Raw genomic sequence first — 18,566 nt, 5'->3', positions numbered from 1 at the left:
AGTCATAGCAATCTGCACCAGATGAACCATCAGACATTTCATTAGTACAGTCAAGTTACCAAACCATTGGTTCGCCTGTGCCACTGTGGCTCTTTCACCTTTGCAATCATGCCTGTATTGTAATAATCTGGGAATTAAGCAACAAACCGGTTAAAACTGACTGAACAAAACGATATCTCTATTTTTCTTGAATTATACATAATAATAAAAAATAATCCACCATCTGTATGTCCTGTCTTGACTGCTGTTGCAGGCGGAACCAGCTTTTCTATGCACATCCGGCCATGTAATAAAAAACAAAAAGCTATCTAGTAAACATTAGGCTTACATGGTAGGCTACAGTGTGGGCAGTCCCCATATTGAGAGAACCATATAAAACATTGCAAGCTAGCCTGCTAACGACCGAGATCTGAGACTCGGGGGGATTTCCTGATTGCCTTTGCAATCCCACAGCCCTCAGAGTTACGGGAGCCGGCTGGAGTTTGCAAGGTTTGTTATTAATTAGTGGTAGCTAGCTCCCAATGGTAGTACATCAGAATATTTTGATGTTTAATGTTAGTCATTTTTATTTACTTTCTAACTTAGGCTACTACCTTACAGATGGATGGAAATAGAATTTAACTGCATCTATGGTTGTCATGGAAAGGTCAGAGTTCAGGAAAGTACCCGGATGTGCCGCGATGTAGCCACGAATGGCAAGTGCATGGCTGTTCATAGGTAAACCTCAAAAATTTAGATCTTACTAAACATTTTTCAAAAAGTCTCGTGGGTGTTTGGGGCCCCTCTGCTCTTCGGGGCCCATTTCATTTGAAACTGTTGAAACTACCACAGCACGCCCCTGGCCACAGCATTTAGTCTCTTCTCACATATTTCACACTCCACATACTGTTGGAATCCAAGCATAGAAAGTTCAAGCTCACAGTGATTAAAATGCTCTAGAATGAAAGTTGGGGCTTCAGGTGTATGTTGTACTCCATGCAACATTTTCCTGTTTGGTGGGCATTCTTCAGGTGCTCCTGTTCAGATTCATGGGCAAATCAATCAGTCACATAATCATAAGAAATTCATTTTTGATTTAGAGGATAATTGCGTTGATGGAGCATAAATGTTTTCAGCTATAGTTATAATCAGTTACAATAGTAAGAGCTTGGAAAAAAAAGCTCTCAATGCATTTTACAGCACTCTAGCTAAGTACCCTGTTATGCTATTGGTAACCTCCCATGCTGAAGTTAACTCCTGATTCAAAATTTCTGGTCTACCTTAAATAGGTTCATTTGGATAATCCTACTTAACCTTCCAAGTAGCCCAATACAGGCTAATATAAATAAAATAATAATTTTTTGGTTTAGAATTAAAAGGTCTCAAACTGTTGACACTTGTTCATGACATAAGGGATCCTTATGTACATTCGATCCCATTTCTGTGAAATTTCACTGCAGAATTTTTACATTACGTTACATTACATTTATTTGGCAGACACTTTTATCCAAAGCGATGTACAAAAGTGCATTTCATGGTCATGGACAACTACAAAACACAGGTTCAATAAGATACAATACTCATTTCGTACAGCTATTTTTAGCCAAGAACACAGTTTAGTTCACACAGTGAACACTATTCTGACCTAACTTATGCCAAGCCAAACTATATTTGAAGTGAGAAATCGCACTTCAAACCTTCTATGTAATCCAATGGAAGCCAATTGAAAAAAGTAAAATTTTGTACTGGAATTTCTCCTCAAAATTACATAGTTCAGAGAGGGATTATTTGAAATTTAAAGCAGTGGGGACCTAATCCAGGAAGGAACTGGACCTTTCGTTGAGGACCGGACCGAACTAGACATTCTGATTTGGGTCCGGGTCTGGGTCCAGAACTGGAACGAGTTTAAGACTAAGTCACTGCAGCTCTACATGTCCTCCAACCCCTAAAGCCTTTGTATTGCAATGACAAACTTAGCCTGAGTAATAAATAGACCGACAGAATTAAAAGAAATTGTTAAACTAGCTGGTCAGCCCACTTACATCTGAGAAACGCTATAAGCTTTGAGTAGCCAACTCTCTTATTTGCATGGTGCAAAAAACCGTGAACAAAAGAGGCCATCAGTATATTATTTCCCAAAAAAGATCACACATCGGGGTGGGCCAGACTTTCCTCTAAATGTATGTAGGGGATTTAAACATTCATGGGTGAAGTTTTACAGAAAAGGCGTATGGGAGTCATTGATAGATAGGGGGATTTTAAATGAGATATGGGATAACATTTGTGAGGAATTTGAATGGGAGTTGAAGATTTTGAGAACTTTTTTTAGGAGTATTTGATTCAGGCATCTGGCCACACTGAGGCAAGTTGTGAACTAGGTTCAGTCTCAACTCAAGCAAAGAAACTGCAGTCATTTCCTTCATTTAAACATATGTTAGGCTTTAAGAACTCATCACCACTTTGTTGATAATTCGAGAGGCCAACATTGTTTTGACATTGGTGCAGCTGGCTTGATGAACAGTGTAGAGCCCGACCGATATATCGGTATGGCCGATATATCGGCCATTATTTGACTTTTTTGACGACATCGGGATCGGCAGTTATGCAGCCGATCTGTCCCGATTTTTAAATAAGTATAATAAACAAAAAAAACATTGATTATTTATCTGTACTTGTCTGTTCGAACGTTGTAATTGCTATTTACTAGAATTATCCAGTAGATGGAGCTCTAATACAAGTGTGAACTGCAGCAGCTGACGCGCTACTTCTGTAATAAGACGTTTGTCACTCGTGCCTCATCCAATATTCTCCACTGCAAGACTTGTCTGCACAGATTCGATTTCCACAATAAAGGTATGTATCAGTGAAAGTTTTTAATTAAATGCGTTTATACGACCACTATGTTTATCAATCCTAGCTAACATATTTGGTTCACTTTAGCAAGCTAGCTGGCTAGCAAGCCTTTATGAAGTGGCAGTGAGCACATAAGCAGCGTAGGATCTACATTTCCAGAGGACATCGCTGTATTCTCAAATAAATAACCAGCCAAAATAAAATGGTGATTGAATGCATCACACATTTGTTTTTTATCCGTGATGATATTAGCTACTATATGATGCTGTGTCGATAGCCAACGCGTTATTGCAAGCAAGTGTGTCATCTAGTCACGGGTCATCGTAGCAAGCTAACCAGATAGTAAAAACGCCGATAAAACACTTCTAACGTGGATCATTTTAAGCCATGTTATCTAGCTTTGTCGTGATAACATGAGAGAAGGATTGCTGTTGGAGAAGTGAATCAACCAACAGTTAGCGCAGGTAACCTGCACAAAAGCGCATTGTAGTTTTTTTCACGTATTTCATCCAGTCAATTTAATTTCATCTAACGTTACACTTGATTCACTCATTAGCTCCGAGAGATAATGTCTTACTCTTTGAGATCATGTAGTAGAAATAAAATAAGAAAAAATAATCAATTTAACTTACTGAGAATATATAATAAGAAATAATGAGGCTGTGTCAATAGCTAATGCGTTATTGCGAGCGAGTGTGTCATCGAGTCACGCGTCAGAGCGCATTGTAGTTATTTTCACCACCAAATTCTTATGGACAGGGAAGCTCACTAGATAAAGTCTTACTCATTGAGATCATGTAGTAGGAATAAAATAAGAAAATATAATTAATTTACTGAGAATATATACTAAGAAATAATAATAACAAATTAATAACAACAACAATAATAATAATATTTATAAAAATACATGTTTGAAAGTGGAAAAGTGATTTTTTAAAAATAAACTCTTTATAGATGGCTGGAAAAGAAAGGAGTAAAAGCAAGGTGGGGAGTTATTTTGGTTTCACACACTTAAAGATGGTGTTTATATATATATATATATATATATATATATATGTATATATATTTAATTTAATATCATCTTTTACATTTTTTTATCTAAAAAGTTCTTTGTGTGTTTATTTTTATTTTTATTTGTTTGCTTATAAGTTAAATGTTCTTAAATATAGAAACCAATAGAAACTTAAAATATAAGTTTTTCAAATTGATTTGACAAAATATCGGTCAAAACATCGGTAATCGGTGGGCTAGGACTCTCCAAAATCGGGATCGGCATCGGACCCAAAAATCTGGCATCGGTCGGGCTCTAGAACAGTGTATGATGCAGGAAACTGACACAATGCAGTTAGTCAACACAATTCCAAATATAGCCAAGGCAAATAAATTCAGCACTCCCGCTGCAGTTATGCAAGGCACGACATTCAATAGAATTACAGGTCATAAAATTAGGACAGGCACTGACTAGGAAGATAAAGAGTGTAAAACCTTTCAGCAAGGTGAGGATTATGTGAACTATGTTTAATTTTCTGAACCCAGCAGCTTTAACTGTTAACACCCTCATTTGGCATCTGGCACTCTGAATACCGAACACAGTGCATCAACAGCTAAAACACCTCACTTATCCAACATGTTAAATATATTTATTTCATTTTAATTTGGTAATTATTATCAAACATATCAAATCTAAAGACAAGGTTCAACTACCTTAAAACAATTAACAAAGGTTATAGACATGGACAGTCACACAAGGAATGTTTGAAAGAAGATACCAAACCACAGTGTGTTTGTCCCAAAGTAATCAAAGGATGTGCCAAGACCAAAATTTAAAAACAAAAAGGTAGCAGAATATTTTTAAAAACCAGAGATGAAATGTAGGCATCAGACCCAGATGCTAGAATGCTAACTACAAGAAAGCCACATATTTTATCTAGTGGGAGGGGAGGGGGAAGGGGAATGTACACCCCCTCTGACATACATACACACACACACACACACATGCAGATCCAGACTCACACACACACACACACACACAGATCCACACTCACACACACACACACACACACCACACACACACACATACACACACGCATGCAGACCCACACTCACACACAGACACACACATTCACACACACACACACACACACATACAGACCCACACTCACACACAGACACACACACACACACACACACACACACACATGCAGACCCACACTCACACACAGACACACAAACACACAGACAAACACACTCACACACACATGCAGACCCACACTCACACAGACACACACATTCACACCTCCAATGGCTATCCCCCAAGTTCGTCCTCTGTCTCATCTTATCTCTAGGTTATCCTGGCCAAGTGTTTTGAAGCTTTCTATGGCTCAGAACAGCCAAATGGCGAATTAGACTAACTAAAATGTAAAATCAAGATTTTGGCTAGCTGTTTTACAACTTGTTTGATCCACTAAAGTACATCTGCATGGATAAAGCTACAGATTCATAAGAAATTGTCCCACACTGCTAATTAATGTGTTTAAAAAAACTTTTAAAAATTTGCCTATCGATTATATTGTTGTCATCAGCTAATTGCAAATTATTCAGTCGTCAACCTCGTGCCACTTATTTGTGAGCTAACCCCTAAATGCTAATTGAGTGAATTGCCCAGAAACATGCCCATATTGGCTATTCATTTTTAAATTGGCTAAATGTTTCGGAAAGTCCTGTGAATCGCATAATAACATAGGCCTGTGCTAGGTTCATGCAGGAATTCACATCCAAAGCACAGTAGGTGAAATTACTTTCACTAGGAACTAGAGCCTGAAGTTGGAATCAGTCACTGCATGACTCACTCGTTCACTAGGAACTGAAGTCAGTGAACAAGAGTCTGAAGTTGGAATCAGTCGCTGCATGACTCTCGTTTTCGTTTGTGGAAGTCCATCCATCCATTATCTATACCCGCTTATCCTGGTCAGGGTCACAAGGCGAGAGGCAGGAATACACCCTGGACAGGTCGCCAAACTATCACGAGGCACACACAACATTCACTCACCATTCACACACACTCAGAGTACCTGGAGGAAACCCACATGAACACGGGAGAACATGCAAACTTCACACAGAGAGGCCCAGGCCGGGATTCGAACCCAGGACCTTCTTGCTGAGGCAACGGTGCTACCAGCAGAATAAAATGTAATTTTATGCACAATCCTTTCAGAAACACCACAATCCTGCAGCACAAACCAGTGTGTAATGGAGGAGTAAAACTTGTCTTCAACAAAAGGTCAGTGTGTGAAAGAGAGTGGGGTAAATGTATGGATTTCACTAGAGTTCATAGCAGGAAAATGGAAATGGAGAAGACTGCAATGTGTGACAGGCCTTAAACATTTTACTATGCAGGTCAATGTTTTACCATATCAATCAGACAATCTGTATCCAGTTCTCACCGGTGACCTATTACAACAGGGACAGGGATTGTTTGACATTAGTACTTTCTTTTATTGATCTATTATCCCCCGTAGTTAGTGTATGTTTTAAAAAGATTGCTTTCAGAAGGTCCTGAAAATGAATGGGAGTGAACTGGGAGCTAGACAACCAGGAGGAACGGAGATGCCGTTAACGGTTAACAGGGACAGCATATGTTGCTAGTATTCACACTGTCCAAATACAATGGGGTGAGCTCCAAAAAATTACTTGTGAAATATCCCTTTAATTACCTGGTACCTAATTCATTTCATTTAAGGATTGTGGGTATGCATCACAAGTTCTTTGTGTGTTCTTTTTCTTTATTTATCAATCTGTTGGGGAGAATCACGTGACCTACTGGGAAGATGGCTGCCTAGTGATTTTGTTCCTTGCCCTCTCTCCTCTTCATGTAACTGTTTTCATTACAACTTAACTGTTCACTCCAAGTACAGTTTATTGGTGTTGTTGACCAATATATAAAATATGTCAATTACATCAAAAACAAAGACTCTTTCAGGCAAGACTCACTCAGAAAGGGACATGATGAGGAATCCTGTGTCATGCTATCAGCCATTGTAGAGGCTGTGTTAGAAAAACACAAACAATATTTTGAGACACAGCTCTGCAGGATCGAGGATGAAACCCGGTCCATATGAGCTGAAATCTCTCGCTTGGCATGAAAGAGCTACAGGCTGAATTTGCCGGTTTGAAAGCCAAAGTTAAACTAGCCAAAACCACTGCCTCACTGCACCAAGCTAAACAGGATCAGCTTGAGGCTAAAATGGCGGAGCTGGAGGATAGGAGCAGGTGATGCAACCTTCACATTGTTAACCAACCAGAGAATTCTGAAGGATCGGACCCGGTTGGTTTTCTTACCAATTCCCTCAAAGAGTGATTCCCCTCTCTGGCTGACAGGACTATAGAAGTAATGAGGGCCCACCGTTTCTATGGCGGCTGATCAAAAACAGCAGACAGGCCTAGAACATTGATTATTAATCTGCTGGGGTACACGAATCAACAGCATATTTCGCAAGCCGCCAGGAAATCACCAGTGAAGTTGAACAGGATAGTAATTCGTTTTTACCCAGACTTCAGCGATTACACAGCACAGCAGCACAGAGCCTTCTCTTCTCTGCTGGCAGTAACCTGTGATCGCGGTCTCCAGACATTCCTAATATACTGTACCCAGCCTCGCTCAAGCTCACTCACAATGTTGTACAACACCTTTTCAAGTCTCCAGCTGAGGCAAGTCAGTTCATCAGATGTCTGCCCTGCTAGAGCTGCTCCAGTCAACTGTAAGAGCTGGTATAGTGAAGCGGAAAGGTATGGGAGCAACAACAGCTCAGCAGTGAAGCGGTAGGCCACACAAGCTCACAAAATGGGGTGCTGAAGCTTGTAAAAATCATCTTTCCATGGTTACAATACTCACTACAGAGTTCCAAACTACCTCTGGAAACAACATCAGAACAAAAACTTCTCATTAAGAGCTTCATGAAATGGGTTTCCATGGCCAAGCAGCGGTACACAAGCCTAAGATCATGACGTGCAATGCCAAGCGTCAGCTGGAGTGGTGTAAAACACACTGCCATTGGACTCTGGAGCAGTGGAAATGCATTCTCTGGAGTGATGAATCACACTTCTCTACCAGGCAGTCTGACTGACGAATCTGGGCTTGGTGGAATGCATAGTGCCAACTGTATAGTATGAAGGAGGAGGAATCATGGTCTGGGGCTGTTTTTCATGGTTTGGGCTAGACCCCTTAGTTCCTATGAAGGGAAATCTTAATGGTACAGCATATAATGCATTACATTACATTACATTACAGGCATTTAGCAGACGCTCTTATCCAGAGCGACTTACACAACTTTTTACATAGCACTTTACATTGTATCCATTTATACAGCTGGATATATACAGCATGCAGGTTAAGTACCTTGCTCAAGGGTACAACGGCAGTGTCCTTACCCGGGATTCGAACCTGCGACCTTTCGGTTAAAAGCGCAGTTCCTTACCCACTGTGCCACACTCCGTCCTCGCCATTCAAGAAAATTGTGTGCTTCAACTTGAAGCTCAACCTCAACTCTGAAGCTCAACCTCAACAAAACTGAGCTGCTCTTCTTCCCGTGCAAGACCTCCTTACTTTGTGAGCTCTCAATCACGGTTGATGGCACCACAGTGACTGCCTCTCACTCTGCCAAGAGCTTGGGGGTGGTCCTGGATGACCAACTGGACCTCAAGTAGCACATCAAGGCAACATCACGGTCCTGCAGATTCCTTCTGTACAACATCAGAAGGATTCGACCATACCTGACGACGCACTCCACCCAGCTGCTCGTCCAGGCTACGGTGACCTCTCGCCTTGATTACTGCAACTCTCTCCTTGCAAGCCTGCCAGCTTGTGCCATACAGCCACTACAGATAATTCAGAATTCCGCTGCCCGACTCATCTACAACCTTCCCAAATTCTCCCACGTCACTCCTCTGCTGCGATCACTCCACTGGCTACCGGTCGCTGCCAGGATCTGGTTTAAAGCACTGACCCTTGCCTACACTGCTGCCAACAGGACAGCCCCCATCTACTTGCAGGACATGACTCGATTCTATGTGCCTGCTTGATCACTCCGCTCTGCGGCAGCAGGGCTCCTTGTAACCCCTCCCACCCGCCTAAAGGGATCACAGAGCTTCTCCACCCTAGCTCCCCAGTGGTGGAACGAACTCCCCGTCCCCCTCCGAACCTCCACCTCACTACCCATCTTCCGCCGTGGCCTGAAGACTCATCTCTTCAGACTATACCTAGACTAACCACCACCACGCTGTATATTTCACTCTAAATCCCCCCCCCCTTTTCATGACACTTGTTACATGTCGCCCCATCCCAGCACTTTTTGGTAATTTGTATTTGTCCTAATACTGTAGCTTATTCTTCTGCCTAGTTGGCTTTGCAGAGGTTAGGTCTGAATAGTGTTCACTGTGTGAATTAAACTGTGTTCTTGGCTATAAATAGCTGTACAAAATAAGTATTGTACCTTACTGAACCTGTGTTTAGCAGTTGTCTATGACCATGAAATGCACTTTTGTATGTCGCTTTGGATAAAAGCGTCTGCCAAATAAATGTAATGTAATGTAACTTTGTGGCAAAAGCTTGGGGAAAGGCCATCCCTGTTTCAGCATGACACTGTTCCAGTGCACAACGCAAGGCACATAAAGAAATGGTTTGCTGAGTTTGGTGGGGAAGAGTTTGTCTGGCTGGCACAGAGCCCTGACCTCCACTCCATCAAACACCTTTGAGTGAATTAGAAAGCCTTATGCCCAACCTCACTAATGCTCTTGCAGCTGCATGGAAGCAAATCCCCGCAGCCATGTTCCAAAATCTACTAGAAAGCCTTCCCAGAAGAGTGGAGGCAGTTACAGAAGCAAAGGGGGGTCCAACTCCATATTAACGCCCATGGTTTTGGAATGAGATGTTCAACAAGGGTGTGATGTTCAGGTGTCCACACACTTTTGGAAATGTAGTGTATGAGCATACCCCAGTCAATACGCTGATCTGCAAACTCGTATTCACACAATCATTGAGGTTAGAGGCTTTGAAAATGCAATCAGTAAATTTGTTTTCCTCCTTGTGACAAAATTCAGACATACACAACCATACTCAGGAATTATTTTTTGTTAAGGTCACACAGTACACAGCACTACTCACCCCAGTCTCTGCAGTTTACAGTTTGGAGTCATCAGTACAGCACAGAGCAGCTCCACTCCTGAATCTCCCAGGTTATTGTAGCTGAGGTCCAGATCTCTCAGGGGTGAGTTTGATGACTGGAGAGCTGAGGCCACAATATTACAGGACTTCTCTGTGAGGTCACAGCTGTTCAGTCTGCAAAGAAGAGTTCATATATTATATTATAATTATATTAGGTATACATAAAACAAATGGTAAATGATACAAATGATAATGTTCAGTGATGAAGAATGAAATTGAGGATTTTAAGGTTGGTGATGCACTGAGGAAGATGTCTGTGCTCCACTCTCCAGCTGCAGCACTTTGGACCTGAGAATCAGACGTCCTGCTGGACTGAACTCTGACAGTTCTGCAGATGTAATTCTGACCCAAATGGCCCCTTTTCTTATTCTGAAAATTCTTAGAATTTGGACTAAGGGCTCATCTACCTTTTCTATGATCTTTTCTCTGGGCTTGTCCTATTCCAAAAGTGTGGCTGTCATCTTTCAGAGTGGTCAGTCAGTTAGTTTGCAATGCTGTGGGATGTTTGACATAGCTACCACCAAAAGTAATGATGTAAGAGAGAACACACATCTTTCAGAGTGGACAGTGTGTTTGCTTCTTTACTTTTGGTTTTCTGTGACAAACTTCCCACAGCACTGCAACCTAACACACAGCTAAAGGCCGAGTCACTTTAAATAAGATTATCCATACATCCATCCATCCATCCAGGCACTGAGCAGACACTCATCCAGATGCATTTTTTATAAACATAGCATCTACATTGCATCCATTTATACAGCTGGATATATACTGAAGCAATGCAGGTTAAGTGCCTTGTTCAAGGGTACATTGGCAGTTTCCCACCCAGGAATAGAGCCTGTGACCTTTAGGTTACAAGACCAGTTCCATAGCTATTATACTACACTGCCACCCTATCACAGTAGACACTTACAGGAGAACATGCAACATATACAGAACTGATAGACTTAGTCATAAGGGCACACCAGTCATACAAAGCCCCTTATTTACTGCCAGCTGGGCTGCTAGTTCTCCTGTGCCTGTAGGGGCGGTATAACTACCATGCAGCACCCCTGTCATTGTAGGAGGGGGGTCTGTTGGTGATGGTGGTAGGTATTAGAGTTCTGGTCAGGTCAGACTTTATTTTGTCAAATGTATAATAGTGTGGATTGTGGGAAATGTTCTCTGGATAGCATTTAAGGGGAAGCTCAAGCAATTTACGTGCGAAGTACATGGCACACTCATACACTGACTAGGGTGTGCATCTCTGCAAGAACCAATCACTGTATTGGTGCCATAAATAAACTTCTCTTTCATCATCTTGTGTTGAAAATCCAACTATGGGGAATGACAGCCGGTCATGACCTCTGCAGAGTGTCTCATCATTGCACCAAGTCTGGCTCTGACAGACAGGCGTGTGTCCAATGCTAAAGGAGGCTACCGCCCTCCTGGAAGAGCGCATAGGACACAGCAGCACTACTACAGACAAGGGCTACAGACAATAGCCAAGTGCTACAGACTCCAATTCAAAGTGAAACCCCCCATTTCAACAGAGTCTTTTACTCTCAAACCCAAGAGAGCGCTGCCCATGTTTAAGAGGAAGAAATTTCTTGCCTCTTACAAAAAGGGGCGATACGTGTGATTCCCAAAGAACGAACCCAACAAAACTTTTATTATCCTTAATTCCAGGTCCCAAAGAAGGACGGTTCTCTACTTCCTATCTTTAATCTCAGTGTTAAACATTTGAGGAAATATAATTTCAAAATGTTAACAACATGTTCAATGTCAGAACGACTGGTTTTAATTAGGGATGTAAATTTTGTGCAATTCTTTTAATCGATTGTCGGCACCCATTAATTTATTAATAATGATAAACTGATTAGCTTAAAATCTTCTACATGGCCTATAAAAAGAATGACTCCAAACAGACTTACCAATTAATGAGCTGTATCTATCAGAGAGGTTTTTATTAAGACATGCTCAAACAATCATTTAAACAGGATTGTGTATTAAGGACAAAACTACAAGAAGCAAAATCATAAAAACACAGATTCACAGACTGAGAAATCTGTTCAGGAGAGGAGGGACCGCTAAGGGCTGGCTGAACTGCCACTGTGATGGTGACAAAAGATATTTCTTATTAATTCTGCTTATTAATGCAAATGATTTATACTGCTTATTAATGCTGCTTATTCATACTGCTTATTAACGCTGCTTATTTATGCTGTTTATTAAAGCCGCTTATTTATGGTGCTTATTAATGCTACTTATTAATGCTTAACTTTGTAATAAACTAATAGGCTTAACTTAATGCTTAAGCATTTTTGTTAAGGAATATGAGCATGTCTGCGTGCTTTGGGGTCAGTCTGGTGTGCAGTCTGCTGAAGGTGAGACCAGCAGCTGAGAAGACGCGCTCAGATGGCACTGATGTTCCAGGAATGGACCAATAACGTTTCACTAATACTGCCAGTCAAGGGAACTGTGACTCTCTAATTTAACATTTTAGAAATGTCTCTTTAATTTGAAATCTAATCACCAACATTAGGTTATTCATTGAAATGTTTTAATGAAATTCAACGGTTTAATCTATAGAAATGAATCAATCAACATTCTTCTTAATGATTAACAGTTAATCGATTAACTTAACATCCCTAGATCACATCAATGAATCTGAAAGATGCCTTCTTCCACGTAAGCATTTATCCCCTCAGATGAAATTTCTCCACTTTGCCCATGGTGGTGTTTGCTACCCTTCGGCCTTTCCCTGAGTCCACGGGTGTTCTGTATTTGTGAAGAGGTGGGTCTGGCTCCATTGAGACTAATGGGGATCCGAATACTGACGTAGTTAGATGACTGGCTGATTTTTGAAAGGCAGAGTTGTGCTGGACACTGAGTTCATACACATCTGTTGTCTCTAAGTTTCAGAGTAAACCTCCCCAAAAGCAATCTCTCCCCATCCTGGAGTGTAACATTCTTGGGAGTGGATTTAAACTCTGTCTCGCTGTGAGCTCACCTATCAGTGGACTGCATTTAATCTCTCAGACTTGTACCTCTCTCAGTTCACACCGGGCTTGAGAGTACAGTATCACACATGCCTCAGACTGCAGGGGCGGTTGGTGTCAGCCTCTCAGGTTTTGCTACTGGGGCTGTTAAGAATGAGGGGCTTTATGAGGTGGATTTCATCCCTCCACCACAGCCTCCAGCAACGATCTCCATCACCGTCTCACGGTGACACACTCTGAGTCACTGGGAAAACAGACTTTTACACTCAGGGAACCCCTCTCAGGATCGTTCTCATGTGGAAAGTCATGAGGACAGACACATCCCTCTCTGAGGTGGGCACTCAGGGGGGTCACATGATGAATGGGACGCGGCCAATCCAGCTGCACTCAGCTCACATCAATTATCTGGAGCTATTAACTACACGGACAGCTCTCAGATATTTTCTTCCCTGTCTGACATCATGTGCTCGTACGCTGCAATAATGACTGCGGTAGCATATGTCAATCACCAAGGTGGCATGCGCTCCCTCCAGCTCCATGGTCTAGCCCACAGACTGTTGTTCTGGAGCAGCCGTCACTTTCTGTGGTTATGCGTGAGCCATGTTCAGATATTCTGAACGCAGGCGCGGATCTGCTGTCAAGGGGAAACCAACTGTATGAGGAATGGCATCTACATCCCCAGACTGTGGAAATGCTATGGCACAGATTTGGCCGTGCAGCTGTCGATCTCTTCACAGGCATTTGCCCCCCTCACTCTCTACTCTCCCACTCCAGCCAGAGTGAGAGAGCAGAGCTTCACACTGATCCTAATCGCACGCAGGTGGCAGAAATTGCCATGGTTGGCTGAGATTATCACTCTCCTTTATGTACAGCCAAGCGTGCTCCCACTACGCACGGACCTCCTGTCTCAGGTGAACGGGGAAATACACCACCCCTGCCCTGAGCGAGTAGCTCTATGGGCTTGGCCTGTGAGAGGCTTAACCTCAACGCATTAGGGCTTCTCCCTCGCATGGCTGCAACCATCCAGAGCATGAGAGCGCCCTCTACCAGGTCACTTTATGACAATAAGTGTCAGGTGTTAGAAAGATGGTGTGCCTCTCGTGAGTCAGTGCCATACCAGAACTCAGTTTCTGATGTGCTGTGCTTTTCACAGAACCTTATGGATAAAGAGAAATCCTTTCCTACCATTAAGATCTACCTGGCAGCTCTCACTGCTTGTCATGTTGGTTTCAAAGACTATGCAGTGGGGCAGCACCCCCTCATTCACAGGTTCATGAAGGGGCCTCACTGTTCTCTGCCTGTTGCTAAAAAGCACATTTTACTCATTTTACATTGTCTCTCCAGACAGCGTTGATGCTTGCACTAGCCTCAGCTAAGTGAGTCAGTGACCTCCATACGCTCTCAGTGCATCTCTCATGCACAATATTCTCCCCTAAAATGGATAGGCTCTTTCTTAAGCTCAATCCAGCCTTTATGCCTAAAAGCTTCCCAGCTTTCACATGTGAGGAGTTGGAGCTTGCCGCTTTTCACCCACCACCTTTCTCCTCTGAAGAGCAGCATAGGCTGCATATGCTGTGTTCTCGGCACGTATATGACAAAGACTAAGGCTTTTAGAAAGAGCGACCAGCTCTTAGTCACCTAGGCCCCTGCCTGCAGAGGAAACGTATCTCTAAGCAGCGGCTGTCTCATTGGCTTGTGGAAGCTCTTGTTATGGCATATGATTCAAAGAGGATAACACCCCCCTTGGGCCTGAGGGCTCATTCAATGAGGGGCATAGCTGCATCGTGGGCCCTATTCATGGGGTTTCTGGTTTCTCCAGATACTGTTGCTAGGTTCCACTGCCTGAGGCCGGTAGTCCACTCAGTTCTGGGGGTGAGCTCTGTGTGAGGTGCACACATCTCCCCTCATCTGCTATGGGTTGTAGTACTTCACATCGTTCCTGGGTCCTGGCTATAGCTTTGGGCAGTGGAAAGTCTTCAGTACTTCCCTACACGGGATGTGCCAGACACCACCCTCCCCTCAGGGGAGAAGGCATCCTTTGCTGGCCTGACAGCATTTCAGCTGTGAGCATAAGGCATTCTGGGAGCTGTCTATGTGTCCCCATAGGTGTATCTCAAACACGAGATGATGAAAGAGAACTTTAGGTTACTGTTGTAACCCCGGTGGAGAGATCCACCAAGACTGCCCTGCTTGCCGCACATGAGAAGTGAATATGAAGAGTAGTAGCACTGCAGTGTCCCATATGTTCTTCCAGGAGGGCAGTAGTCTCCTGTAGCACTGAATGCACTGCTGGCTGTCAGAACCATACTTGGTGCAATTGGATTACCGGATGTCGTTTCCCATACGTCGATCTCTCTACTCTGCGTTTCAGAGAACCGGGGTAGCGACAGTGACTTAAAGTTTTGGGGTAACACCCTTACTGAAGTACTCACTGGGCATATTCATAGTTTCACTAGCAGGATATGCACCTCATGTAGGATAGCAGCTTGGGTCAATCAAATGTTATTTAATAGAATAATACAGAAGTCATGCCTTGTGATATTAATATAGTCTCGGTACCCAAATGGGGTAAATCTTAATTAGGTTTATCCCAGAGATAGTTGATGGTTTTAGAATCCTGGATGAGCAGGATATTTACCTCCCAGGATTGAAGGTATTAATGTCAGAGAACACTTAGATGAATGCCTGGCTCTCACATGTAAGTAGCTAGTCTCTCTCTCCAGGATACAGGTTCAAGCTGCCCATCATTTCATAGCACACCCCAGTCAATATTTTTATTTATAAACTCACATTCACACAAACATTCAGGTTACAGGCTCTGAAAATGAATGGAGTCAGTAAATTAGTCTTCCCTGTGACAAAATTCAAACTCTTACATTTCCATAATCAGTAATTCTATTTAGTAATGATCACACAGTACACAGCACTACTCACCCCAGTCTCTGTATTTTACAGTTTGGACTCCTCAGTCCAGCACAGAGCAGCTCCACTCCTGAATCTCCCAGATTATTGTAGCTGAGGTCCAGATCTCTCAGGGGTGAGTTTGATGACTGGAGAGCTGAGGCCACAATATCACAGGACCTCATTGTGAGGTCACAGCTGTTCAGTCTGCAAAGAAGAGTTCATACATTCAAGTAATGAAGAATTATTGGCACTCTTCATTAAAATGAGCATAAATTATTGTATAAAAGAAATATTTAAACATAATGATTTTAATTTTCTGTTCAAACATTTGTAGAAACTGCTTACTTTCACTTCAATTAAACATAATTCTTATAAAAAACTTACGAAAATAGTATTTTTCTCAAAAACATTGGGGTCAAAATTATTAGCACCCCTAATGAATATTTAAAATAAAAAACCAAAACTAAAGTGGCTTTTCTAAATAGATATTTTACAAATAAAACAACAACAGATCCTCTCAGTCCCCTGGAACTGTTAGTTGCTGTGCCTCTCAGACCATTTCACTGTTGTACCTGGGAGACGCTAGATACTGAGGTTGAGGCCAGTAAAACCCCTGTCTGCACACTTGGTAAGGGATCAGCTGAGCACCTGTGCTGAGGCTGTCTAAGGACCCCCTGGTGCTGCACACTGCTAAGGGATCAGTGGGTAGGGAGTGGGGGAGCCCCGATAATCCCAGGGAGAGCAGGAACACAGTGCAGTACTGTATGACAGGGGAACATTTGCACATTGTTTTTATACATTAAAATACAGGAATAAGCAGTGAGCAGGCTGTACGGACCCAGCGGCAGTTTATATTGAGATTAAAGCTCAGACAGCAGTGTATTTAAAACTCCAGGAGGCACTGTCGGGCAAGCAACAATTAAGTAAAGATATGTTTATTTTCTGAATCCAGTGCTTCGGACAATGCCCTTGTTAAAATGTTCAGCACTCTGAATACTGAACACAAGTGGTATTGCGTGCTAAAACCCCTCACTTAACCTACATATAAAATATATTTTATGTGATTTAATTTAACAAGTATTATTGAAAATTACAATTATGAATTCAATCACTGATAGGTCAGTTGACAGTAACCTGGTGGAATCAACTGACAAACCAAAACAAACTCTGTATCAGGTCTACTTCTAAGTTACAAAACAAAACAGAAGACATCAAACAAGATGCTAAATTACATTACCAGAAAAGAAAGACTGAAGAGCCAGACCTTATCAAAGTATTCCCCTCTTCCAGTGCCATGGGAACAAAGGAAATGAACTAAAACACACAACCAAGAAACCACCACCAAAATAAAGACCAACTGCAACACAACACAACTTTTTCCTGAGGCCATCATAAACACTTGACGTTACATGGCTTGAGCATGTTTGCCCTGTTTGGGCAATGCCGAGTTCAGATGTAGAAGGGGGGCATGCTCATTTATGACGAGGGCTGCCCTATCTAAAAGCTGACAGTGTACTTTTTAATGAAAGTGACCTTATGTTGTTGAAAGTATGGCTAAGAACCATATTATTACCAAAATATTTAGGAATTTAATCCCTTTCTAACAAGACCAAACATGAATATATTAGGATGTAATTCAGTTAAGTTATTGAATACCAATAAAAAGCATGGAAGTTTATTTGTGCTTCTAACATAAACACAAAGTTTTCAGTCAACAATTTCAATAAAATGTCACAGATTGCATTTAAACTTAAGATCAACCAGAACAGAATCTTTGTTCACTCTGTAGCCACACTGGGCCTCTGGCCCTGTAAATAGCTCTGTCTTCTGGTTTGTCTCTCCTGAGACAAACTCTGCAGGAGGTGGGACCCATAGATCGGCTGCCTAGATTAGGGTATCAGAGTGGCGTAAAGGACGTTTCCTTGAATGTTCGTGGAGGGGAGGGTAGGCAGCATTCTTCAAGCCAATACTGTATCCAGTTCACTGTTTCTCTCTCTGAGGCCATAATCTAAACACTTGATATCTGACATACTGTAGATAAATTCATTGCTAATTTTGCCCTGCCGCCCAACCACAGCTTCTGGCTTCAGTCGGTTCGTGGTCTGAAGAACAAATCATCACTGCAGACCCGTCGCCCTGTCCCACAGGTGGACCATTTCAGAGCAGCCAGCAGCTCAGTGGTTGCAGTCTCGTTAGAGGCAGTTCATGAAAATGATAGGTGTTGTGTAGTAATACTCATTTGAGCACCCTGGGGCAATAGAGAAGGACTCTCCATGCATTTTTTGTTTTGTTTCTTTCCTCCTGATTCATCGCTGAGCTCACTGAAAGTCAGCCATCTACCAATAGGAACTGAGCAGCCGAGACTAATGCCAATGATGTCACAAACTATCTTGTTCCAAGATGGCTGCAGCCTCATGTAAAAAAGGGAATTTTAGCTTTTTTCCTGGCAAATACAGATCAATTTCAGATTTGAATCCAGGACCATATCTTATTTAAAGCAACAAGAGCGAATCTGCAATAGCTGCGACCGTACGCGCATGCATCTATGAGTGCATGCAGGGGCGTCATGCAGAATTCTGGAGGGGCACAATTAGAGTAGGGGGCATGGGGGTCCTTCCCCAGAAAAAGAA

General features: G+C 42.3%; 1 protein-coding gene across 15 annotated transcripts in view; it reads right to left on the bottom strand.

Moving 5' to 3' along the window:
* The window catches only part of LOC135242401 (NACHT, LRR and PYD domains-containing protein 12-like), a 505,695-nt gene that overhangs the window by 233,438 nt on the left and 253,691 nt on the right, over positions 1-18,566 (bottom strand). For 6 of the 15 annotated variants that reach the window (XM_064313459.1, XM_064313454.1, XM_064313449.1 and 3 more), the window contains one exon: positions 9,992-10,165. The exons of 3 other annotated variants lie outside the window; for them this stretch is intronic. In XM_064313459.1, the coding sequence (XP_064169529.1) occupies positions 9,992-10,165 (174 nt within the window). Of the gene's footprint in view, positions 1-9,991; positions 10,166-15,966; positions 16,141-18,566 lie in introns of all 15 variants that reach the window. 6 more of the 15 variants (XM_064313446.1, XM_064313445.1, XM_064313465.1 and 3 more) reach the window with 2 other exon arrangements.

Source organism: Anguilla rostrata, chromosome 16, assembly GCF_018555375.3.
Source record: "Anguilla rostrata isolate EN2019 chromosome 16, ASM1855537v3, whole genome shotgun sequence".
In the NCBI taxonomy this organism is placed as follows: Eukaryota; Metazoa; Chordata; class Actinopteri; order Anguilliformes; family Anguillidae; genus Anguilla; species Anguilla rostrata.
Note: the sequence above shows the minus strand (reverse complement) of the source record. Positions and strands in the feature narration are given on the sequence as shown.